The following is a 25,062-nucleotide window of genomic DNA, read 5'->3' as shown; positions in this document are numbered from 1 at the left end:
AAGTTTGCTAAAGAGCGACACTGCTGTTTTGAATCAATGGCTTCTCACATGACGACCCATCTACTACTGACTTTTGTTTTGTCATAACTGCTCCTGCTCTTCTCCTCAACCAGCTCTTTCCTCCACATGGCCTGGAGCTCAACCAGACCAAACGACAGAAACACCACGAGAGAGCATCCAGTCCACAATTTGTTCCCCCAACTGTGACCCCTTTGACCCCCTCACGACCCTTCAGTGGACCGGAATGCTCTTCTCCTCGCGGCCGGTGGAACTCATTGGCCCAGACACGACACAGCAAGCTTTTGGCAAAACGTAATGGGGACTGTGAGACTCTCGTCTTCGCATGCAGCTTTGCCTTGATGCTCTGGCTTCCCGAAGCCACCAACCCGTCGGACCTGACATGGGTCTGTGGCTATCTCAAGCTTTAAACTGGATGAGGTAAGTGTCGAACAAATGACCCCCATTGATTAAAATGCATGGGCTTTTGCTGACGCTTGACCCCCACGACCGGGAGTGAACCAGGAGTGAAGCCAGCATAAACCTGGGGGTTACACACACCACAAGGGCATTGCTCCGTGCTTGGGGACAACTTCCTGGGACGACACCCAACATTCTTTGGTATCTTCCTTTTGTCCATGACCAGGGGGCGTTGACAACTGAGTCGGTCCTGTTTCCCCACGTAACTGATAGGGTTAGGGGTGTGATGCAGTGGCCGCATGGCTTCTGGCTCTTGTGCTTTTGCGGGGGAACCGAAAGCCATTTGGGGGGTTTCTTCAGGGAATCTGACCAGCAGCCACCGGTCTGTCGTCTAGAATCATTCTGTTCGTCCAATCCGCCCCAGGTATGAACCAGAGAATCAACCATGGGGGTGGAGTATTTCGTGGGTGGAGCACAATGTGGCGCCCTGGCTGAAGTCCAAGCAAGATATGGCGACACATTGGCGAGCCAAAGACGTGGAGGACTGGGCGTGGAGGGCAAGGACCGTTTCCCTTTGTCTTCCCCAGGTCGTCTATCGCGATCAGGATAAGACACCAGCGGATCGGACGGCTGATAGGGAGATGGGGTAAATGGACCGCGATAGATGCGCCTCCTCTGGTACCCCAACTCAACGAGTGCCGGGATCTTTACTACATGCTCACAGCCATTGTCCATCTTCGTCACACCCTGGCAGATTGCGGTAGGGGGATAGACAAAGGGCACATCTGGTAGCTGGTAAGCTAGCTGGCCTGGTGTGTTTGTTTTGGGATATAAACCGAGCACATCCTCCCGAGGCCGCTGTCTCACGCTCTGTCTAAGCTATCAGGCTTTCTTGTCACGTTGCCTCCCTCATTCACACTTGCACTTTTCTTGTGCTCTTCTCGCATATTCTTGACGGCTTCAGCTACTTTCGCCCTACTGCTCCCAGGGTCAAGGCAGTCCTGAAGAGAGTCTCAACAATGGCAGCCCCCTCTAAAGACGTCGAGGCCGTGGGCAAGGATGTCCATGAGCATGAGGAGTGTCCCAAGGATAACTTGTACAATGATAGCACGGCTGTCGTTGACCACGCTGCCGAGCGCAGCTTGTGCTTCAAGTTTGATATTCGTATCCTGCCAGTTTTGGCGGTTATGTGTAAGAACCACGCTGAGATGGCAATTTCGCGGTTGTTGAATCATGCTGACGCCATCATCAACAGACCTATTTAATGCCCTTGATAAAGGCAATCTCAGCAACGCTCAAACCAATGGTCTCAGCAAAAGTATGCACATCTTCCTATAATAACCTCCCCAAAATATTCTCGCAAGAAACACCTCACTAACCGTTTCGCGACAGATCTTCACTTCAAGGACGGCCAATACAACCTCGTCGTATCCATCTTCTTCGTGCCCTTCGTCATCTTCGCACCCCCCTTCGCCATGTTGGGCAAGAAGTATGGCCCAGCTCGCGCCCTACCCGTCATGATGTTCACCTTTGGTTCCATGACTCTCTTCACCGCTGCCTGTCAAAACTTTAGCGGCATCTTTGCCGTCCGATGGTTCCTCGGTATGGCGGAAGCTGCCTTCTTCCCCATGGTTATTTACTACCTGACGACCTTTTACCGACGAGGTGAACTGGCCAGACGACTGGCTGTGTTTTATGCCGCTTCAAACATTGCCAATGCCTTTAGTGGACTGCTCGCTTTTGGTGTGTTCCACATCAAGTCGAGCATGTACGCCTGGCGCTATCTCTTCTTGATCGAAGGATCAGTAACCGTTCTCTTTGCCATCTTTGCCTACTGGTACTTGCCACGAAGCGCAGCCGAGGCCAAGTTCCTCAATGAAGATGAGAAGTCTCTTGCCTTCCACCGTATTCAGGTCGACTCGTCCTCCGTGGTCTCTGAGAAGTTCAGCTTCAAAGAAGCCTTGCAGATCTTCAAGTACCCTTCGTCCTATGCTTTCCTCGCCATCGAAGTCTGTCTTGGTGTGCCACTCCAGTCCGTGGCCCTGTTCTTGCCCCAAATCATCCAGCGACTCGGCTACTCAACCGTCAAGACCAACCTGTACACCGTCGCACCAAACGTTACCGGCGCGGCCATGTTGATTGTCCTGGCGTTTGCGTCTGATTTTACTCGCATCCGATTCCCGTTTATCATGCTCGGCTACGCATTTACATTCACTGGATTCATTATCTACGCTGCCATTTCTGATGTTCATGCCCAAATCCAAGTTGCCTACTTTGCCACCTTCATGATGTGCTGGGGCACTTCTGCGCCGTCAGTCCTCCTCTCAACATGGTACAACAACAACATTGCTCACGAGGGTCGCCGTGTTACCCTAACATCCGTCGGTGTGCCTTTGGCAAACGTCATGGGTCTTGTGGCCAGCAATATCTTCCAGGAGCATGACGCCCCCAAGTACCTGCCAGCGCTCATCACTGCGGCCTGCTTTGGTGCTACTGGAGCCCTCATTACGGGTCTTTTGGGACTTTACATGATCTTTGACAACAAGAGACGTGACCGTAAGGCCGGGGTCAAGGTCAAGGCTCGAGATGTGCCAACTCTCAAGTTGCGCGATGGTCCCAATTCACCTGAGTTTAGATGGTATTTGTAAACAAATTTGGATCTAGTTTCAATTGTTGATGAGAAGAGAACCCCCAATGTGTATTTAGCAGGCGAATAAAGTTTAATCCTTACAATGTACCGTTACCTTTTTGTCCAATATATGCATTATAATACAGTGACACGTATCCATCTACAGCGACCGACCGAGGAAATTAAGCCCCTTGACTGGCGAAAAATCATCCGCCTGCAAAAACAAACCCAAATCTCCCAACGCATCATCGCCCTCCCAATGGCCATTCACCAAATTAAAGTACTGATCTTGAAACAACTCGTCCTGACTGCGCTGCTGTTCAGCAGTCTGCGATAACATCGGATCCCCTCTGGCAGCATCACCAGCCGCATCACCATTACTACCGACAAAAGGATCCTGTCGCTTCGACCCAGCTGCCGCGTCTGCCCCTGAGCCATCCGTCTGAGCTGCATGCAACCGCTCGGCGATAGATCGATCGAGGTACTGCAGAAACAAATCAAGCACATTGTTGTTGATCCTCCAGTACTTTTGGATCTCCTTCAGACACAGCAGACACATTTGGGCTCTGTGCTCTGCAATGCGTCTTGACACGCCCATTCCTCGACGTATACTTATGACGTGGATGCATAGCGCTGCGAAGAGACTCGTGATCCTGCTACTTGTTAATTACAGATTAAATGAAGAAAAGATGGTGACTTACAGATGCATTTGGCCGTAACGGAGGGTGCCGTGTGTGGACATGTCTTCTGCGATGCGACTTATTCGACAGGCGGCTGCGGTGACTTGGTTGTTCTTGTCGCCTTCTCCGTGACGGAGGAAGCTGTTTCTGTGTATTAAGATTCGGAGGTGGCTACGTAGGGTTAGAGGGTGATAATTAGGAAGTATGGGCAGAAACTCACTTGTATGCCAAGTGTAGGAGACATGTCCAGACGGACTCGCTGCCTTCGTCTGTTGCGTACTTCATGCTATCTGGTAGACTGTCCTTCCATGCTTCTAAAGCATTGTCGAGGTCTTGGACGTCGCCGGCAGTGGAGGCTCGCTTGCCGGGGGCAAAGTGTAGGTCAATCACACGACCGACTTAGCAATGTTAGTTAAATATCTAACTATTACGGTGTACTCTAAGGATAGATTGGGGTTTATTGCTCACGTAATCTAGCGATTTCAACCATCTTTATAGTATATGTAATGTGCTCGGGCTGGCAAGACCCAAACAACTGGTTATTAGCACTCAATGCCTCGGACTCGAGGTCAGTCGCACTGAGAGGCTCGATGTCGCAGTCCTCGTCTCTGATACGACTTGGTAGTCCAAGTGCAGCGGCTACTTGACGTTCTCGCACCTACATACCCTGTCAGCATTGTACTGCGTTCTGAGTTATTGCAAAACTTACGTATATGGACCACCATATTCTCCGTCGCATCCGATTCATATGCGTGCCTTTTGAAATTGATCTCGGCCTTGAACCATCATCAGCAAAAGGCCACTTAGTCTCACAAAGAAAACCTACGATCTATGCAGCCCATACGACTCAGACAGTGTAATCACCACGCCCAGCCAGTACCTCACATCACGAACATCAGCAGGTCCACCGCGCCAGAAGCTCATAAGAAAAATCGACTGTATCAGTATCATCTCGTCCTTTTCCCAGTCCGCATGGAACAGTAATCTCGCTCTCGTGTACAGAACGCGCTTAGCTTCAGACCGATCCGTGAATCCCATATCCAAGATCGTCGCGTCGTCGCAGTACGTAGCCCCTATAAACAGCACGGCCTGTAGTAAGAAGCGAGAGATATCCATAGCTGCCAGTCGTCTCGTCACCTCTGCGCGATCTAGAATCGGGAAACTGGGGTGAAACCAGGTAAAGTACGCCTGGAGAGCAGGCAGACACGTCTGCAGATCGGGAAGTGTGAGGGCGCCTTCATCTCGAAGGTAGCGCATGGTACTGGCGCTTATTCCTGCGCCTTCAACTTGCGATTGTGAACCCGGGCTTCCGGGGATGGGAAATGTGAGTCGAGGTTTTTGGTTGGGAGTGTTTCCTGTGCCTCCGAGGGCAGCTGCCTCGTTACCAGGGACGAGGGTCAGGAAGTTTGACTCTCCGAAGAACAAGGTGCCTGGGGCGGATGGTGCTGAAGTTGTCGCATGGTTGTCGTCGGCGGTTATGTCGTCGTGGACAGGCGGACTGGATCTAGGTTCTGCGTCTGGTAGATAGGAATCACCGCCAGCGATGCTAGACGACGGTCGCACGTTGGTGTCAACGGTTCGTGCCGGACTTAATGATACGCTTGCCTCCGGTGCAGGAGCCGGTTCCAAACGGCGAGACCGGCGTGGATATCTGGTGAAAGATTGTTTAGTAGTAGCTCTATATCGTGTATATGAAATTTGTGATGTCTTGAAATCGTGTCACTGAGTGGCTCACCTGCCGCGGCGAGAGGGGAGAACCTCGCATTTGACCCCGGCGGTGGCACAATTCGTGCAAGGCTGTACTTCTGTTACATTGCACCGGACGCGGCGACTGTTGCATTCGCGACAGGCGTGCTTTGCGCGAGTCTTTTTGGGTTTCTGGCTGGATGGTGGTGTTGTGGCCGGCATGGCGCATGCAGGGAGGTGTGGGCGTTTCGTATCAGGAGGACATTGGATTTTACATATGAAAGTTGTTAAAGAAGGGATTGATACAGCTGCCACATAGGATGCATGTGAAGGTAGGGCATCGGTTACTTGGGATGGATGGTTGTGGCGACGGCTGGTGAGAGGATGTGTGAGTGAATGAATGAGTGAGTGAGTGACTGCATTGGTGAGTGAGAGTTTGTCTGTCTTGTGGCAGACTGCATGTGGTGACGAAATTTGCAGGGAAAGTTGGTGCCGTCATCGGATCGGATCCATGACTTGTCCAGCTCTTCCGCTCAAGGAACGCCTCTTTATACATAATGATTCTTTAAAAAAAAAAAAATTAAAGCCGTTAGTAAATAAATACAATTGGAAAATAGTTCTGCATTTTGTGAAGTTTCTTCATTTTTTTTCTATAATTTCTCATCTATCGCAATCGCCTACTTGCACTAATAACTCCTCGGCAGCTTCAACACCTTTTCACTAATATAATTCAAAATCATCTCCCTGCTCACAGGTGCAATCCTAGGCACAAGACACTCTCTAAACCACCTTTCCACATCATATTCCGCCGCATACCCCATTCCCCCGTGTGCAAGAACAGCTCTCTCACAAGCTGTGAATGCCGCCTCTGCAGCAACATACTTGGCGCTATTAGCCGCAACACCAACAGCATCTTGTTTGACGTTACCATCATGCTTGCTTTGGTCATACAGCCTTGCAGCATGATATGTCGCCAACTTCGCCGCTTCGAGCTTAACATATGCATCCGCCAAGGGGTGCGCAACACCTTGATTCATGCCAATGGGCCTTTCAAACACGACTCGTTCTCGTGCGTACGACGCAGCTTTTGATAGTGCTGCATATCCAAGTCCCAGAGCTTCGCCGGCTAATAGACATCTCTCTGCATTCATTCCATGAAGAATCATCTTGAATCCTCGCCCTTCTTCTCCTATTAGGGCAGAAGATGGGATGTCGTAGTTGTCGAAAAACACTTCGTTTGCGTCTACGGCCCGGCCGCCCATTTTCTTGATTCGACGCAGCTCCAGGCCGGGTCTATCGCGATCTAGGTCAATACAGAATAAGGAGAGCCCTTCACTTGGCTTCTTGACTTGGTCTCTGGGCGTGGTGCGAGCCAGAAGTATCATCTTTGACGCTACTTGTGCGCATGTAATCCAAATCTTTTGGCCGGTGATGCTGTACCCGTCGCTAGTCTTTTGAGCTGTGGTTGATAGCGCGAGGGTGTTGAGCCCTGCGTTTGGTTCTGTCACTCCGAAACAGGTTCGCCATTTTCCTGATATGATGTTGGGGATTGTTTCTGCGAGCTGTTCCTCCGTGCCGAACTTGGCCAACGGTTGCGTCGCGTAGACATTGGCGTGAATAGCTTGTGCTCCTGCCATACCGGCTCCCGACTCGGTGATTGTCTGCATCATCATAGTTGCTTCGGATATTCCAAGGCCTGCGCCGCCGAGTGATTCTGGGAGAGCGATGCCTAGCCAGCCCCCTTTGGCGATTGCGGCGTGGAACTCCTTAGGGTCTTGCTCATTTTGATCGTGTTCTTGCCAGTATGAGCTTGGGAATTGGGAGCATATTTGATTTATTGACTCTCGCACCAGGAGTTGGTTCTCTGTGAAGCCAGTTGTCTCCATGATGCGTCGGGACTGGCTTACAGAGAAGCATCTCGTCTGCGATAGCGACGGTAATATTGGGAGGCATGGTTGTTTGGAATGAAGAAGCGACCTGACATGGTGTCGTCTCAGTATCCGTGATCGCATCATGTCATGTATCGATTATGAGGCCATTGAATCAAGAGTGCCGTATTAAGCATCTTGCGCGTGGCAAGCTAGGGCTTGAACTTATACTCAAGTTGTGGCATCAAGGAGGACCATGTCCAGGCTTATCCCCGACCGAGTTGAGACTGCATCTGGATTCATACAGCCGACTCAAATTGTGTGGGGCATGTGAAGTAGCCGATCTTTTTCGTTGCTCAAGTGCTTGCGTCTGGTGGATAAAATGAACCAACCCACTTACACCATTTACTACTTGACACATTCTAATTTGAAAAGAACTATCCTAAACGGTCTCCATTTCTTACTCTGAAATTTATGCAGAGCACTGTGTAAAATCCTTCAATCCGGCATTTGGCACCGTCTCCTTGGGCAAGCAGAGCGCAATGTTCTCGCCCTTTAGCTTTTTGAACACTCGGCCATACTCTCTCTATTCACAGAAAATTAGAATCTTTTCGGGCAAAAAAAATAAAAAAAAAAAAAAAAATTAAAAAAAATTGGGGGCGTATTCCAAATAGACATACCTGAGTAATGGAGATGAAATCATTGTAGATACCATCCCGCTTCATCTTGGGACGCACAAGGTCGCCAACACCGCCCAGGAGAGCGACAACAGTTGTGATCTTGCTGTCCCAAGTCACCAAGGCTGACACCAGCTTACCGTCTACTCTTGTCGACTCGGTGCTTCCATATGGATCTAGTTTACCGTTAGCAAACAGAGTCCTCATCACAGTACATAGAATGCAGATTTGACACATACTCTGCATCTTCTTTGCAATGACCATGTTTCGCCACCAGGCTAACCCAACAGCCTTGTCAAACATGATTGTGGGCCAGGCGCCGTAAGGTGTGATAACATCATGCTCTTGCTCTTTCTGGCTTGCAATTGAGGGGATTCCAGCTGGTGAGATGTAGCCGATAATTTCGCCAGTCTCCGGATCGGTAGAGTTGTTCACTGATGCGAAGAGCCCGGGGACCTTGGTTACGACCGAGTTGCAGGTTCTTGCTCTTTCTGCATTGTGATACAGTCTCCTATTATGGAAGAGTTAGTATCAGAAAATAGGCATGTCGTCGGGCAAAGAATTGTCCACTCACTTCACAAGGTCGACATCGTAGTACGGCAACTCGAGAACCTTCCAGGGTTCATGGCTGGAGAACCAATATCCTTGAATCTCTATTAGTCCGTAGGCAGTACAATGATGAGAGATGGACAATTACCTTGTTCGACCGTGATGGGACCGACTCCGCCCATGTTGTATTCCACGCTTACGAGCTTAGCCCTCTTTGCTTGCCACAGTGCATCCTTGTCCTTCCGAGACAACCCCCCAAAAGCGTTCAAGAAATGCGTAAAGAGTTCTCCTTCATAGGGGTCATCGAGGTAACTCGTCCCTTCACACTGGTACCCTTGCTTTGGATCCTTCAGAGGCAGCGTCTGGTTGTTAATCTTTGTCACCGCACACACGTGCCCATCTCCTTTGTAGAAGACGGTAGCAGCTGTTGTCTTCACATAGTCCAACCACTTCTGCCACCCCTTTGCGAGGTCTCTGAAGGACTGGTCGCGACTCTGCTCCAGTGCATTGATACAGGCATACACGGCCCAAATGAGCTCGCTACAATCCATGTTAGCTTACTCTCTAAAAAGACGATGTTGCGTCTCCTTACCCATTGTCCAAAGCAGGCACTCGGTTGACCCAATCCCATGTTGGAGATAGTTGGCTCTCGCTGGTTGTCATCCAGGGCAGGAAGCCGCCAAACCCAGGATTGGACTGGTTAAACTGCAGATAAGTCTGGAGTTTTGTCTTCATTATTGACGCCGCAACTTTTGGGGCTTTGGAAAGATTATCGGGAGTGAGAAAGCGTGCTGCTTCCTTGGTTCCTGAAATGGCATGTGCATAGAGCATAATCTGGAGGGCCTAGATGCGGTAGATATGTTAGAACGCTGTTAGAAAGGTAATTGGACGCGGGAAAAGGTCAATTACCTCTTTACTGGCAGCACTGAAGGGATGCTTCGCGGTGCGAGCTCCTGTAGTAAGATCGAGCTGCGTTCCATCGTACGTCATGCCATTGGCGGTGTTGTATCCAACATCATTTTGATGAAACTTACCCTCCCAAAACAAGATGTCCCACTCGAAACGGTCTGGATTCTTAAGGACATCTTTCTGGGACCAGTCAGCCGCAAATCGACACCTAGGAGACCTGCCCTGAGTTTGGGCATCCCGGGGTGATTGAGTAGACGGCAAAGCTGATGTCGCAGTGAAGCCAAAGGCGGCCAGCCATTGCGCCACGAATAATGACTTCATTTTTGGTAGTAGGGACCCTGAATTGAGACTTTGCAAAGAAATTGGCAGCGCTGACTTGCGAGATACTTCAACTTTGACGTCCACGAAGCTTCATTTATACTCAGCATCAACACCAAACCCAAGATATTACCATGTAAGCCCTCCTCTTTTTGGCAAAATACAGGAACACTGCCACCAGAGAGCCAAGAAACCTGTAAGCGAGTCCAATAAACACAACCGCCTAGCCGCGGTGATCGGCCGGCATAATTTACTCCAACTTTTCAACCCCCAGATTCCGTCTTTCGTCCCCCGCTCCAGCTGAAAGCCAGGATGCGGAGAATTGGAGGCAATAAAAGTGTGGATCATCCTGATTCATTCCACGTGGCAAAGGTTCCTACAGAAGGCGTTTGGCCGACATAAAATCCCGAAAGGCCCTTGATTCCTCCATGGTCTTTTTCTTTTTCGCCGTCCGCTGGTAACCAGCAACATTCAGCCCGCATAATATGAAGGCATTATGCCAAAATGACCAGCTCGCTGCCGGGCTCGCCTCCACGCCCTGCGTCCCCGAATGTGGACAAACCACGGCGCCAAGCAATAACTCGAGCGTGTGATCGATGTCGCCGAAGGAAAGCAAAGGTACGGGTTTTTTATGGCTATGGTTTTTGGCGTCTATTTCTCCGTCGGCGCTTTGTCGATCGTCGTTCGTTGACTCGCTGCTAACATGAGACAAACCCATCCTCCAGTGTGACTTTGACAACGCTGCCGGTAGTTGCTCACATTGCCGAGACAATAGCGTTCGCTGTACTTTTGACTTGCCCTTGGCTAAGCGCGGGCCCAAGTCCAAGAAACGAGCCGAGTCATCTATTCCTCCGGAGTCTGTGTCGACATTCTCCGGTCGAAGGAGTATACACCAGGCGCCGTTTGTTGCTCGCACCACCACCACGGCCGCCGCCACGTTTGAAAGCCCGTCAAACTCATCAACTACCTCATGGGAACCTGCTGCTGCTGCTGCCGGTGGTCAACTCGGCGTTGCGGCCGGACTATCTCCAACCTCAACGCGAGACTTTGCTTCCATCGCAAGTCCCACTGGCGTACACGGCGTTTCTGCGGTTCGCCGATGGCGCAATTTATCCAGGGCCCTGTCTCTTCGAAATAAAGGCCTTGAGCAAATGGTTGAGCAATGCTTTAGCCTCTTTTTCGAGTATCTCTATCCCCTCACTCCGCTTGTACACGAACCAAGTCTTCGTGACGGGCTTTCAATTTTTACGTCACAGTCCTCCAACACGACTGTACAGAACGCGCCACGAAATGGCATTGACCGAGTTTCGGATACCTTACCCGCCTTGAATCCTCCAGCATGGCCTGGAATTTCCCCTGATGTTGGCTCCGGTCCTGGAGGCGAGACGTTGGGATGTTGGCACGATGCGACCTTCACTCTCATCACGGCTGTCTGTGCTGAGGCAGCGTTTCTCTTGCCAAAGGACTTGTTTCCCGAGGGCGAGACCGTGGCTGACCTCTTCCTCCAAGCGTCAAGAGACTGTCTGAACAGCTATCTGGAGGCTGATTTAGAAAGTCCAAACGCAAACTCCATTACCATTCGGTACTTTCACTCCAACTGCGTCCACGCAGCAGGAAAGCCCAAATACTCATGGCACATCTTTGGAGAGGCCACACGACTGGCCCAAGTGATGAGGTTATACGATGAGACTTCATTGGAAGGTCTCCCGCCGGTTGAAGCTGAGCTACGCCGTCGAGCCTTCTGGATAGTGTATATGGGCGATAAATCAGCCGCCATTCTGAACAATCGTCCCATAACCATGCACAAGTATTCCTTTGAAACGGGCGTCACGACAGCATATCCAACCGGAATGGACAACCGATCGGCCTCTATAGGAACTACCACCGACGTCACAACCCCTACTGACACCCACGGAAGAAACTTCATAGCTGGATTCAACGCAAATCTCAAATTATGGCAAGCCGCTTCCGATCTCTTAATCCAAGTACGACTCTTCCAGGACCAAAAGGCCATAGACTACAGTACCGCAAGTCCGCCAACCCAGGCATTAACGGAACCCGAACGACAACGCCTGGACTCACTCTTCGTACAGTTCATCACCTGTATGGATGATCTGCCCCCGTACCTGCAGTCATATACATTCGCGTCCGTCGCCAACGGCGGAGCGCCCATCACCGAAGCAAAACAATTTGTAATCCAGTGCGCCAATCTCCAGGTCTCGTTTCACTGTCTCCGCATGGTGATTACCCAGAAGTTCGAGGATATTGCTTTTTTCGCTCCCGGCGCTGAACAAGCTGATTTGCGCAAGACGGAAATTGTGCGAGATATGCTGAGAGTGATGCACGAAGCGCCGTTTTGGTCTCTGCAGGTCAATGGCGAGCCATATGTATGTATTACACATTTCTGCTTCAATACTGACGTATGCTGATATCTTGGCAGGTTGAAAAGATACGGCTCATTGGGGCTACGTTGCTGTCTATTATTCATCGGAACCAGGCGTCGCCGCTGGCGGCGCGGGCGAGAAGTGACTTTAGTGTATTGCTGGATATCTTGACGAGGCTTGATTCCAAGGCCTCGGATGCTCTGAAGAGCACGTCAACTTGGGCCATGTAAGGACATGGAGATTGGTGTGGTCAGCGTGCTGTTCGGGAGTTTGCGAATTGCGAGTAATGAGTTATGTACAACACCGCTGTTTTGAGCGTTCTCATGTATTTGTTTTTGTAGGTTTCATATTCATTCCAGGGTTTACTCGTACTAGATTGTGTGTCAAATTGATGTATTCATTCATTCTATTTGTAGCTTGTACATTGTTCCCCTGTTATTCCTCCATCCTGTGCAGCCGTGTTCCATGAAATGCGTATATAAATGAGACGAAGCACCACCATCGCCATGCTAGCCGGTCACTGAAATACCCTGTCTGTCGCAGAACATCTTCTTCAGCAGTAACGCCGACTGCTTAGGAGTGCGCTCCAATGTGTTATAATCCGTGAATGTCACACCGAAACGAGGTCCGTACCCATCAGACCATTCTATCAATTGTTAGTAGCTGATAGTTCAGTGCGGTGACCAGGAAACTCACCGAGGTTGTCTAGAAGTGCCCAAGCAAAGTATCCCTTGATAACGGCACCATCCTCCCCAATAGACTTGCAAATAGAATCAAGATGAGAGCTGAAATACTTAATGCGGTAAGGGTCAACCACAGCCTCATCGCAAGTCATCTTATCCTCTCCGGGGCAGGGGCATCCGTTCTCGGTAATGTAGATCGGCTTGCCATATAATTTGTACACCCGAGTAAGATGTTTGCGGAACAAGTCTGGGCAAGAACGCAGCCAATGAAGGCCACTCTCTTCGCCGACAGGAGTGCCCTCCTTATTTTGCTGCAGCTCGTCCAGATTGCCCATGAAGTCCGTGTCCGACGCCTTTTCACTCCGGTGACGAGCGAACTGGGACGTGTAGTAGTTCATGCCGTAAAAGTCTGTCTCTGCTTCTTGTAAAAGGGCAAACTCGGACTCCGTGAACAGTGGAAGACGGTTGCCGAGTTGCTCGCGCATGCAGCTGGGGTAATCTTTCTTGAGGCTATCATCCTGGTTAGCCATTCGGATTTCAGGCCTGATAACAACGACGGGGCAACTTACAAGATAGGATTGGCGAACCAGCCAATGTGAAATTCCATTCGTCGCTCTGCGGCTTCATGGTCCTGACGGTCTGTCCTATCCCAAGGCTCGTAGTAGTCGCCGTTGAGTGAGATGCCAATTTGTCCTCCTTGGGTAGGTTTGAAGTCCTTGTTGTAAGCAATGACGGCGCGGATGTGGCTCATAATCTGAGCTTTGCCAACAATCCAAGGCTCTGTGGAACTATCACCAGCTTCGGACTGGTCGTTGGTGCTACTCCTTCCAGGGGCATTACCACCAGTAGAATAACCCTTGGCTTCAAGTTAGTTTAAATTTTTCTATGAAACTCACTCAAGTGGTGTAACTCACAAAAATCGATTGAATCCACGGCTCATTCAATGTGATCCAATTGCGAACTCTGTCACCAAAGCGCTCGTAACACACTCGAGCGTACCGCTCAAAATCCAACTGCGACTCCTCAACATCAAGCCAGCCTCCATACCTGTCATGAAGGGCTTGAGGCAAATCCCAGTGATAAAGTGTAACCCAGGGCGTAATGCCTCTTTTGAGGAGAGAGTCAATGAGTCTGTTGTAGAATGCGATTCCTTCCTCATTCAAAGGGTCATTTCTGCCACCCAGCGGGATGATTCGCGACCAAGATATAGAGAATCTGTACGCCTTTGCACCGTATTTGGTGAGAAGGTCAAAGTCTTCTTCATACCGGTGATAATGGTCGCAGGCAACATCGCCATTTGCTCCCTTGGTGCGTGTTGGTTCGAGATGGCAAAAGGTGTCCCAGATGGACTTCCCTCGACCATCTTCAGCGACAGCGCCTTCTATTTGATATGCCGCTGTCGCGAATCCCCATTCAAAATCGCCCGGAAGAGCTGAAGATTTACTTCCCATTTTGACACTGTTTTCCAGGTGAGGCGACCGAGGACAGAGTCAGTCAGTCTGCGGCACAAACGGGTGGAAGCGGATGAGTTGACTTGATGTGACCTTCAAGTTTTCAATTTTCTCATCAAACGAGATTTATATTGGACATGTTTCCATGAGAGACCAAGGAGCATCAGATGACAACGACCGTTTTGTCTTCGTATCTGCGAAATTCGCCATCCCCATAACGGGGTTTCTTGGTTCCCATTTCCCCGAAATATTTCTCCGCCAAATTTCTCCTCCTAGTGGCAGCCACTCAACTTCTTTGAGTCCCGAGTTTTCACCCTCATCAAATGCGTGAGGAAACAGGTTTTCCTATTTCTCCGTCTCGCAATTCCCCGAACCTCGACCCACCCTCTTCATCCCGTCCCCATGGGGAACTAACTTGTCAGACCCTTCGTTTTCAATTTATCCCAAGTATTCGTCCTCCAGTCATATGTGAGCCGAAGGATATATATATACTTGGGCGAGATGACCTCTTCCAACGTTGTCCAGCTCAGTATATCCAGATCATTCTGATCACCCTTCTTTTGGCGAGGACCAAAAAAGCCTCTAGTCCTTCATTCTTCTCTATTCCCTCCCAAAGTCTGTAGCCATCATCGCCAATTCTCACAATGGCTCCCGCTGCTGCTCACACCGCAGACGGCATCGCGCCTCCAATTGACCTCAAGTCAATCCCTCCGTTTTGGAAGAGAAGAAATGGCATTCTGCTCTACTTCCTTCTCACGTCGTCGCTCTTCACGAGTGCCGCTCTTGGCATCGACGGGGTTAGTGTCTCCCCTAGTTCCAGTTTTTGTTTCCAGTTTCGCTACTACGACGGCATCATCAAGCGTGGTTTGTGCATACAACTAACAAGAGATGCATCGTTAGTCCATGACCAACGGCATGCAGGTTCTGCCCACTTGGCAAGAACGGTTTGGCCATCCAACGGGCTCAAAGCTTGGATTCTTTGGCGCCTCCAACGCTATTGGTGGTGTGATTCCGTTCCTGACGCTGAGCTGGCTGGGCGACAAGTTTGGTCGTCGTGTGCCGACTGCCCTGGGCTCGCTCGTCATTATTATCGGAGTTCTGATTGAGTTCTTTGCAACTTCGCTAAATATGTACATTGGTGGCAAGATGGTCCTTGGTTTTGGAAGCGGCTTGGTCCAGATGACTGCCGCCGTCTTGGTCACCGAACTGAGCCATCCCAAGGAGCGAGTCCAAGTCACCACTTTCTATAACACTTCCATTGTATTGGGATATGTTATCGGCGCTTGGGCGACATATGGCTGTTTCCGGATCCCCAACCAGTGGTCTTGGAGGCTGCCTACTCTTGTTCAAATCGTCCCGTCTGCCTACCAGCTCGCATTGATCTTCTTCTCCCCCGAATCGCCTCGATGGCTCGTCGCAATGGGCAAGAAGGAAGAAGCAAAGGCAATCTTGGTCAAATACCACGGCGAGTGTGACCCGCACTCGCCCGTCGTCGCCTTCGAGTTTGCCGAAATTCAAGAAGTCATTTCACGCGAGGCCGAGCAAAACATCACATGGAAACAGTTCTTCTCATCTGCCCCCAACCTGAAGCGAATTGGTCTCTGCTTTGCCACTGCCGTCTTTAGTCAGAGCTCGGGCAATCTGCTCGTGTCCAACTACCTGACGCAGATTCTGAAAGACACCGGCGTCAGTGCCGACAAGGATATTACGCTTGTCAACGGCATGGTCACGCTCTGGCAATACATTGTCGCTCTGACAGTCACGGCCATCATTGACAAATTCAAGCGACGAACATTCTTCCTCGTTGGCTCTGGCGGCGTCGTTGTCACGTTCATTGCTTGGACCATTGCCGCGCAGCAGTACCTCGAGAAGGATTCCCTGGCTGCAGGTCGCGTTGTTCTGGCCTGTATTTTCATATTCCAGGCCTTTTACACGTTTGCATGGACAAATTTGGTCGTTACGTATCCTCTTGAGGTTGTCACGTACCAGATGAGAGCCAAAACTTGGGCCTTTGTCCTGCTGACTATCCAAGTTGCGTCCATCTTTGGCGGTTACGTGAACCCGATTGGTTTGGAGAATATCGGCTGGAAGTTCTACATCTACTACTGCGTCTGGGTGACCATTATCTTCATCATTGTCTATTTCTTCTTCGTTGAAACTGCGGGACCAACGCTTGAGGAACTCACGTATTTGTTTGAAGGTGAGGATGCAAAGATGCACATGATGCAGGCGTCCAAGGGGATAGAAGACTCTGCTGTGCACTCGGAAGAGAAGGTCGAGCAGAAGTCGGTGTAAATAGTACGGCGTGTTTAGTGCTGTAGCGTTTTGTCTGTCAATGGATTACTGTTCAGATACAAAATTCCGACATAATGTCATGCTGCTGTAAAGTGAAAGTGTACAAGTGTCACGAATGTTTGTACTCGTCATTTTTTGTTCCTTAAATCACTACCTTTTTCTCTTCCTCAACTCCATTTTGTGTAGCGTCGTAACCTCCCAATAGTCACCACAAAGCAAAGGCTTCTGCTGTTCGAGCCCAAACTTAAGCGGATGCCCAAGTCAATGAGAAAATCTCAGTACCAGCTCGAGAAATTCCAACTTCAGATTTCCCATCCGCACTCTTCACACTTTCGCCAATTTTCTCGCCCTTTCTTTCCAGCACAATCTTCTTGTCGGACGTCTCGGGGAGCTTATAGAAGCGTCGCCCATGGCGACTGAGGAAGCCTTCCAGCTTTTCTTGTGTCACATCCGCGTCACTAATGTCGCCGCGTTCAACACCCTCCTCCAAGGCCATCAGCACGAGCTGTGTCACTACTGGTTGGGTAAAAACACCGGCAGGAGCCTTGCCTTGCTCAGCGGAGGTCTTGGAAACCATCTGGTGGGGGGCACTATCGCTCCCACTGCACGAAGGGATTAGACATCATTATCTCAACAAATTTTCGGGGTCGTGGTATCGGAGACTTACAAGAAGAATTTGGGGTTGCCGCTAACTAGAGCCTTCAGGAGGGCGTCTCTGTCAGTGGGCTTCTTGGGAATGGGCTTGCAAAAGGCAAAGGGATCGCAGCAAGCATCCGCTCCGGTCAGATACAGGTGATGCGCCGTAATTGTCGCTATTTGCCGTGTCGTTAGTTCCATCTGCTTTTGATCAACTAGGAAGAGTAGTGCATACCACCAACTGTCGGACCGCAGGCCTTGACGGCTTCAACGGCGGCGGAAGTTGTGCAGTGTTCAAGCTACCAATGTCAGATTTTGTGGCATAAGTTTGTAATTGAAGTGTGCTTACAATGATTCTAAGACGAGGAAATCGGTCGTGAAGCTTCTTGAGGGTTGGTAGAAATGCTTCCTCCAGAGTTGTGCCTTCTGGAGCAAGCGACTCCAACACCTCGCCGTGGAGATTCAGAACTACGGATTGTTAGTCTCGTCATTGAGCGCAAGGGGATAAACAATGCCCGCTTACCCATGTCATTCTCCTCCATGGCCGCAAAGGTAGGGTAGAAAGCTTCGACATCGGCAACTCCATTCTCAGAGTTGGTGGTAACACCTAGAGAGGTTAGCAATGGCTGAGTGACCACGCAGTTTCAGACTTACCTTGGGGATACATCTTGACACCAGTGATACCGGCAGCAGCGGCCTGGGCAATCACATCAGGGGTGACAGACGGGTGAAGCTATCTACTATTAGCAGTATTCACGAGTTGAGACAGGGCTAGAACTGGGACACATACAAACAGAGACATGAGGTAGTGAACATTGGGGTCAATCTTTTGCAGCTGGGCCTTGTATTCCAATGCCTTGTCAATGTTAGCAGCTGAGTAATCGTTGTTTTACACCAGTTCAAGCATCAAGCATACCCGTTCGACGGTTGTAATAGGAGGGACCTATATCGAATACACTGTAAGAATACATCCACACAAAAGTTGGCATATTTACAGCCAACACAAAATACACCAGGACACTAACAAGGTTTGGCATGCTATGCTCTCGAGTTAGCATTTGAATAAATACACTATCACTATAACCGACATGGGGTCTTACACAAAGACGGTATCAACACCACCCTCTCGGACAGTGGGAGCTACGAGCTCCATGAGCTCGGCCTGTCGCAGATGGACATGCATGTCCGCGGTCGGCGGCAGCTCCAGCCGTTGTGTGGTTTTCAATTGCATTGTGCCGGGTATGAGGTTGGGTATTGAATCTCAATGCAGGCTGAATAGACTCGGCCGAGACGGATAGGCTTGCTCTTTAGGGAGGATAAGACAGTAGGCAGGTGTTGGATGGAGGGTGCATGTGAGATGATGGCATGACGGATGGTGGATTTTCGAATGGCAGATGGTGGGGCATTGGAGGGGCAAAAAATCTCAAGATGTTTTTTTCCCATGCCATTTCCGGCGTCACGTGCAAACAGTTTGAACAGAGATTTGCATCAATAGTACAGTATGGCACATACAGATATAAATGGCATGAGTACTTGCCATATTTTCTGGGCGAATTTATTTGTTGAATTGGTCACGGATGTGTATACTTTTGTGCAGTATGCGTGGTCTGTTGGGCATTTGTCGTGGCCGAGGTGGAGGCCATCCATCCCAATCCCTGCCATTAAATTTGCTTCGTAGCGCCCAAGTGGTCATGCAAATGCTCGAAGTCAATTGTGTTGCATCAAGTTATCAACGATTGGGCTCTCTTGTAACCGGAATGTGGCGGTAGAGCAGCCGTTGCAAAACAGGGACTTGGCTCTGGCCGCATTCTAGAACAACTGTTATCTGTCAACCATGCCACAATGGCCAGACACTGCATATATTTGCTGCATTATGCTCACCCAAAACCAAGCAGCCCTTACCTACTTGGAATAAATAATACTACACCATAAATCGCTTGACGTAGAGTTGAATTGCAAGTTTCCTGGAACCTCTCCTCCGGCTTCGGCACCAAAATCGCTGATTGGCTGCTTGGACAAGCGTCGGTCCGACAAGTTTCTCGAAGTTTTCTAGAAAGTTGCACTAAAAGCGCCAAACTGGCACAAACGGCAACGGAAAACCAAGATTCTATGCAACCATCATGCAAACCCCTTGTCACTGTTGTGGCACCCAAACCTCGTCAACTCCGATTCAACAAGCAGTTGAAGAGGGATAATCCATTAACCGTTTTCGTGAGGCTGGACGCCATCGCTCATCATTCCTGCATCTCATCGAAACCGATGCAGATGTGGCTGCCAATATATCTTCAACTTCAACCACTTGCAGGTGGGCAAAACCACGAGTGAATATGCCTCATCCCAAACTGGTTCAGAACCCTACCATAAACTAGTGTGCCAACGGCTCGAAAGCCGCCTGTGTTCCGGCCATTGAAATTGATCCACCTACTCCGTACTTCATTTGCCGTTCCGATTTAGCCAGACCATATTGCGGGCCGTGAATGGTGGCACGGCTCATCTCATCATATCTGCCGCTTGGCGATCGGCAATACACCAACCACAGTCTTGTGTCCCATCTCACGTTGCTCAAGGTTCACCGTATACTCCCTTTTATCCAATTGGCGCCGTGCAGCTTACAGTCATTAATTACCAGTACTTCGGCTGGCCCGGTCATGGGGTCGGTGATCGACATATCACAACCTTGGGCCATTCTCATGGATTCACATCGTAAGCTGCTGANTGAACCAGCCAGGGCATTTACCCAGTTCAACATTTACACGATGTGATTACCTTCATCGGCCTCTTCTTCGGTCCAATATGTAAACACACGAGTCAAGAACTAGGCAGCCGAGTTAGTATTCTAAATTCTAAACTATTTACTGCGGGAACTTGGGGTCTCCATCTGGAGCCCCAGTCCCCTCCACCATGTAACCCCCCGATGGACGGCACAAACACCGTCGTTTGTGAGTGAAACATGGCTCTGTTTCTATCAGGTGAGAGGACGGTGGTTATAAATGACGAATCCGACCGCTTGTCAACATGATTTTGCCAACCTGTCATCTCCCACCACAAACTTTACTTCTGTACCTCTGTTGTTCAGCTTCAGCTGCCTAGTTGATTGCCCTTTGGGTACTCACCCGACTCCAATACATATTCGTACATCATGGGAGGAGGCGGCGGTGGTAAAGCCGAGGCCGAGGCGCTTGAAGTCGCCCGCGCCGGTGGCCATCAAGTAGATAACCTGATTGACGAAATGGAGGAGGAACTTGCCGCAGCTGGCGGTCTCGAGCGAGGATTCTTTAACGTCGAGTTCAAGGATCCCAGACACTTCACATGGCTTCTGGTAGCCTTTGCTAGTATGGGAGGCTTGCTTTCCGGATTGGACCAGAGTCTCATCTCAGGTGCAAACTTGTATCTTCCCAAGGATCTGGGTCTTTCACCACGAGAGAACAGTCTCGTCAACTCGGGCATGCCACTCGGTGCTGTCGGTGGCGCCCTCATTCTGTCTCCTGCCAACGAATATCTTGGAAGAAAAGGTGCTATTTACTTGTCTCTGGTCTTGTATACCATTGGTGCAGCTCTGGAAGCGGGTGCCATTGATTTCGGTACGTGTGTTTCTCATTCCCGAATCCAACCATGCTGCACATACTAACATAATCATTTTCTTCAAGGCATGATTGTTGCCGGTCGTGTTATCCTCGGCCTCGGAGTTGGCCTGGAAGGAGGTACGGTCCCCGTCTACGTCGCGGAAACAGTCGAACGGCGTATTCGAGGAAATCTGGTCTCATTGTACCAACTCATGATTGCCCTTGGAGAAGTTCTGGGTTATGCCGTTGCTGCTATGTTTCTCAGACTCCCTGGCAACTGGCGATATATTCTCGGTTCTTCTTTGGTGTTCTCTACCATTATGTTTGCTGGGTATGTCATCTATGCGATCTATACAATTTCTCCTGTGGCTAATTATCAACATTGCACAGCATGCTATTTCTGCCGGAAAGCCCTCGATATCTTATGCACAAAGGAAAAGTTCTCGATGCTTTCAAGGTTTGGAAGCGCATTCGAGGCGTCGATACCGGCGAATCCAGAGAGGAATTCTACGTCATGGCCGTTGCGGTCCGTCAGGAATCCAGTACTGTTACTGAGGCTGCTGAAAACAGGCGATTCCCTTGGATGGACTTTTTCACGTACGTACACCCTTTTGCATTCTACCCCGAAGGAAGGCTAACACAGACGACTCTGCAGCGTCCCTCGCGCCCGACGTGCAGTCGTCTACGCAAATATCATGATTCTCCTCGGTCAGCTCACAGGTGTCAACGCCATCATGTACTACATGTCCGTGTTGATGAACCAGATCGGATACGAAGCAGAAAAGGCCAATTACATGTCCTTGGTTGGTGGCGGTGCCTTGTTGATTGGTACCATTCCCGCTGTCTTCCTCATGGAGACTTGTGGTAGACGATTCTGGGCCATCATGATGTTGCCTGGCTTCTTTCTCGGCTTGGTTCTCATCGGCATTGGCTACCAAATCAATATCAAGACGCACACCATGGCTGCTGAGGGCTGCTACCTTACTGGCTTGATCATCTACATGGGCTTTTTTGGCTCATACGCTTGTTTAACATGGGGTAAGTCGGTTCTACACATCACGAATCTACAATATCTTGATGGCAGGTTCACTTACTTTTCTTTTAGTCGTACCATCGGAAGTCTACCCAACTTACCTCCGAAGTTACGGCATGACCACCTCTGACGCCCTTCTCTTCCTGGCCTCTTTCGTGGTCACCTACAACTTCACCGCCATGGAAGACGCCATGACCCCTACTGGTCTCACGCTCGGATTCTACGGCGGCATTGCCGTTCTCGGTGAAATCTATCAAGTGCTCTTCATGCCAGAGACCAAGAACAAGACACTTGAGGAGATTGATCTCGTATTCGAGCGACCAACTATGGACATTGTAAGAGAGAATTGGGCGGGAGTGAAGGAGAATATGACAGATTTGTACCATGGGCGTTTCCGAAAGGTGTTTGTCGCTCAGACTGATCGTCGACAGAGTTTCGATGAGCTGGAGAAGCGTATTGCCTAAGGGGAGCATATCACGGCATTGCACAATGGTCGAGAGAATATTCTCAAAAGTGGTTGAAGACGGATTACTAGACGGCAAACAATGTCATACGGTAGCCTCTATCGGCTGCTATGTGGATTGCGTGCTATTAGGGCAATGTGTAGCCGCCGTCAATGACTAAATTAGCGCCTATATCTAGCCGTTAATACGAATCATGAACAAGGAGACAAGACCTTCCATATACTTACCGGTCATGTAGCTGCTTGCGTCGCTCGCCAGGTATACATACGTCCCTTTCAACTCAGCCGGCTCACACAATCTAGCCCCAGGAATCAACTTGAACCAAGCATCTCTCCATTCTTGGGGATGGACATCCAGCATTTCGGTCGCAATATACCCCTACATTCATCAGCTATCAGCAGCAAATACAGTCCAATAGTCCAAATACGAACCGGAGAAACACAATTAACTCTCGCAAAATCCACCCACTCAACTGCCAAACTCTTCGCCAAATGAACCACTCCCGCTTTGGCAGCATTATAAGCAGCCTGTTTCTGAGGGACATTGACCAAAAGTGCGCTGACGCTCGCTGTGAAAATGATGCTTCCCCTCGTCTTGGTGCCTTTCATGACACTCGCCGCAGCTTGGGCCGTCCAGAAAACCCCATTGAAGTTAACGTCGAGCATTTTGCGGAACTCTTCCTCCGGATAATCCTCAGCAGCGTAGTGGGCACCAATTCCAGCGTTTGCCACGACGATGTCAAGACCACCTAGATCTTTCGCAGCTTGGGCAGTGACGTCGAACACAGACGCTCTGTCAGCGACATTACACTTATATGCTTTGATTGTACTGCTGGGATTGGCAGCTAAGAGCGTCGAAATTACGGAGTCGAGTTCATCTTTGGAAGTTGTCGAGTACGTGAATGCAACTGAAGCTCCGGCTTCTAGTAGGGCAGTTACTACTTGAAGACCGATCCCTCTTGAGCCTCCAGTTACGAGCGCTGTTTTTCCAGAGAGGGAAAAGTGCGAGGGCGTGGGAGCCGTTGGGTTGGGGTGGCTAGCGAGAACCATGGTGGCATGCGGGAAGGGATGACGGCAGGCTAAGACAGAAAATTTTCCGATGTGACTTGTAACATATAAATACAGATACTAACGGGGAATTTGAGATATGGTTCTGACAGGGACTGGGACATATTTGGTAGTTCCCGTGTCTCATTCCCGGGATATGTCTAGGCAAGGGACGCCCCGTCCGTGACCCCGGATCTGGGGTTCATGGGGGTTCGGGATAAGGTGACCCGAGCCCATGCCGAACAGCGGGGAGAGCTGCCCAGGGCGAGAGTGCACCTGTGTATTGTTTTTAGATTGCTCTGATGTTGGGAACAAATGAATTTAGGTGTAGAGATGTCCGGGTGTGATGAAGGCTCGAGCAGCTTCTGTGTATGGCGTTGAGTCTCCCGTTGTTTTGACGCAGACACTTACATAAGCTAGGGACCAAAGCATATTGACTACAAAATGTTTAAGAACAATTCAGTAAAGATCGACAACAGATTTTTATAGAATCAAGTGCAATGGGCCTCACTGATTCTCAATTAAGGGAAACTTGGAATACAGTATATCAATTTGTCTATTCTATTTCATGGTAGTGTAAGTCTTATATGCCAACTCCCTCAATGATGACTTTCAATGTATCCTCCTGTGCCTTCTTAACCAACTCAAACGCCTCCTCCGCCTTGTCAAACTTGAATCTATGTGTAATCAATTTCCTGGGCTGAATCCTGCCGCTGGCAATCAACTCTACAGCTCGCGGGTAACAGCCCGTGGTATATCTGATAGAGCCCTTAATCGTCAGTGCTCTGATGCAGGCGGTCGTAATTGGAAACACCACATTCTCGCGACCCATGCCCGTCTGCACAAATGTACCGCCCTTTTTGGCTGCAAATATTCCAGCTTGTATGCATGGCTCTGCGCCGGTACACTCCAATACCACATCTGCACCATCACCGAGCTCATATTCGGCGACAATCTGTTCGGCAACAGCTCGCGCCGCATCAACAGGATCCTGTCCTTCTTTCGGCTTCGACTGGTTTAAAAACACGCCATCGGCGCCAAACTCCTTGGCAAAGTTGACTCTTGAATGTGAAATGTCAACTCCAATAACTCTGCTCGCTCCGGATGCTTTGGCAACAGCTTGACAGAGAACGCCAATGGGACCGCAGCCAAAGACAAGCACTGTCTGCCCGGCACGTAGATCCGCCACCTTAATAACTTGGACTGCAACAGCGACAGGCTCGACGAGAGCTCCATCTTCGGCAGTCATATGCTTAGGAATAGGGTACACATAGTCCGAGGCGACAACGTAGTATTTTTGCAACGTCCCATCGTGAGGAGGCGTGGCAGCGAATACTGTGTCAGCGCAGAGATTGTAGTAGCCTGATCGACAGTGATCGCATCGACGACAGGGGACTCCAGGCTCTATAGCCACAAGATCTCCAACTTTGACATTCTTCACTTTAGCACCAACCTCGACTATGGTGCCGGAACTTTCGTGGCCCAAGACGATTGGACTCCCTAAGATGAAGTCGCCAATGCGGCCCTTTTGCCAGTAGTGGACGTCACTGCCGCAAATACCGGTTTGCTCTACATGAACGCGAACATCGTATTCATCACGTAGAGTTGGCACCGGTCGTTCCTCAAATGAAACGTTTTTGATGGACTGGAGAACGAAGGCCGGATTCTGGCAAGTATTAGCAAAGACAGAGAAAGCAGCGGAAGATAGCCCAGGGCACTTACAACGTCTGCCATGATTAAGCCGTATCGCGGTGATGAGATCCTATTCTCAGGA

At 49.9% G+C, this 25,062-nt stretch overlaps 10 protein-coding genes across 10 annotated transcripts; 4 read left to right on the top strand and 6 right to left on the bottom strand.

Annotated features, from left to right (window-relative positions):
• Positions 1-1,436: 1,436 nt before the first annotated feature.
• On the top strand, positions 1,437-3,065 carry VFPPC_15340 (MFS transporter; the record flags this gene model as incomplete). Its single annotated transcript, XM_018293093.1, has 3 exons — positions 1,437-1,608; positions 1,673-1,735; positions 1,810-3,065. The coding sequence occupies 3 exons, from the start codon at positions 1,437-1,439 to the stop codon at positions 3,063-3,065; spliced, it is 1,491 nt and encodes a 496-aa protein (XP_018149754.1).
• Positions 3,066-3,206: 141 nt separating this feature from the next.
• On the bottom strand, positions 3,207-7,298 carry VFPPC_18722 (acyl-CoA dehydrogenase; the record flags this gene model as incomplete). Its single annotated transcript, XM_022430291.1, has 7 exons — positions 3,207-3,699; positions 3,748-3,897; positions 3,947-4,124; positions 4,195-4,384; positions 4,436-4,502; positions 4,553-5,377; positions 6,229-7,298. 7 exons carry the CDS (start codon positions 7,296-7,298, stop codon positions 3,207-3,209), a joined length of 2,973 nt encoding a protein of 990 aa, XP_022285965.1.
• Positions 7,299-7,752: 454 nt separating this feature from the next.
• On the bottom strand, positions 7,753-9,736 carry VFPPC_01332 (GPI anchored protein; the record flags this gene model as incomplete). The annotated part of the gene is made up of 7 exons (XM_018281177.1): positions 7,753-7,866; positions 7,961-8,133; positions 8,197-8,468; positions 8,532-8,601; positions 8,655-9,046; positions 9,099-9,349; positions 9,416-9,736. 7 exons carry the CDS (start codon positions 9,734-9,736, stop codon positions 7,753-7,755), a joined length of 1,593 nt encoding a protein of 530 aa, XP_018149751.1.
• A 501-nt stretch (positions 9,737-10,237) lies between these two features.
• Positions 10,238-12,347, top strand: VFPPC_15339 (C6 transcription factor; the record flags this gene model as incomplete). The annotated part of the gene is made up of 3 exons (XM_018293092.1): positions 10,238-10,351; positions 10,459-12,120; positions 12,174-12,347. 3 exons carry the CDS (start codon positions 10,238-10,240, stop codon positions 12,345-12,347), a joined length of 1,950 nt encoding a protein of 649 aa, XP_018149750.1.
• A 279-nt stretch (positions 12,348-12,626) lies between these two features.
• VFPPC_01330 (beta-glucosidase) lies at positions 12,627-14,251 on the bottom strand (the record flags this gene model as incomplete). Its single annotated transcript, XM_018281176.1, has 4 exons — positions 12,627-12,763; positions 12,814-13,310; positions 13,370-13,656; positions 13,715-14,251. 4 exons carry the CDS (start codon positions 14,249-14,251, stop codon positions 12,627-12,629), a joined length of 1,458 nt encoding a protein of 485 aa, XP_018149749.1.
• Positions 14,252-14,895: 644 nt separating this feature from the next.
• On the top strand, positions 14,896-16,546 carry VFPPC_15338 (MFS hexose transporter; the record flags this gene model as incomplete). The annotated part of the gene is made up of 2 exons (XM_018293091.1): positions 14,896-15,048; positions 15,152-16,546. 2 exons carry the CDS (start codon positions 14,896-14,898, stop codon positions 16,544-16,546), a joined length of 1,548 nt encoding a protein of 515 aa, XP_018149748.1.
• A 244-nt stretch (positions 16,547-16,790) lies between these two features.
• On the bottom strand, positions 16,791-18,413 carry VFPPC_15337 (dihydroorotase; the record flags this gene model as incomplete). Its single annotated transcript, XM_018293090.1, has 10 exons — positions 16,791-17,148; positions 17,214-17,358; positions 17,418-17,481; positions 17,532-17,650; positions 17,706-17,789; positions 17,837-17,915; positions 17,973-18,038; positions 18,099-18,125; positions 18,208-18,220; positions 18,283-18,413. The coding sequence occupies 10 exons, from the start codon at positions 18,411-18,413 to the stop codon at positions 16,791-16,793; spliced, it is 1,086 nt and encodes a 361-aa protein (XP_018149747.1).
• A 1,908-nt stretch (positions 18,414-20,321) lies between these two features.
• On the top strand, positions 20,322-22,242 carry VFPPC_01328 (MFS sugar transporter; the record flags this gene model as incomplete). Its single annotated transcript, XM_018281175.1, has 5 exons — positions 20,322-20,763; positions 20,830-21,076; positions 21,136-21,342; positions 21,401-21,783; positions 21,851-22,242. The coding sequence occupies 5 exons, from the start codon at positions 20,322-20,324 to the stop codon at positions 22,240-22,242; spliced, it is 1,671 nt and encodes a 556-aa protein (XP_018149746.1).
• Positions 22,243-22,369: 127 nt separating this feature from the next.
• VFPPC_01327 (d-xylulose reductase a protein) lies at positions 22,370-23,291 on the bottom strand (the record flags this gene model as incomplete). Its single annotated transcript, XM_018281174.1, has 3 exons — positions 22,370-22,410; positions 22,470-22,620; positions 22,674-23,291. The coding sequence occupies 3 exons, from the start codon at positions 23,289-23,291 to the stop codon at positions 22,370-22,372; spliced, it is 810 nt and encodes a 269-aa protein (XP_018149745.1).
• A 580-nt stretch (positions 23,292-23,871) lies between these two features.
• VFPPC_01326 (D-xylulose reductase A) lies at positions 23,872-25,022 on the bottom strand (the record flags this gene model as incomplete). Its single annotated transcript, XM_018281173.1, has 2 exons — positions 23,872-24,954; positions 25,011-25,022. 2 exons carry the CDS (start codon positions 25,020-25,022, stop codon positions 23,872-23,874), a joined length of 1,095 nt encoding a protein of 364 aa, XP_018149744.1.
• Positions 25,023-25,062: the final 40 nt, after the last annotated feature.

This window comes from Pochonia chlamydosporia, chromosome 1 (assembly GCF_001653235.2).
Source record: "Pochonia chlamydosporia 170 chromosome 1, whole genome shotgun sequence".
In the NCBI taxonomy this organism is placed as follows: Eukaryota; Fungi; Ascomycota; class Sordariomycetes; order Hypocreales; family Clavicipitaceae; genus Pochonia; species Pochonia chlamydosporia.
The sequence above is the reverse complement of the archived record's forward strand: the minus strand, read 5'-3'. Positions and strand labels throughout refer to the sequence as shown.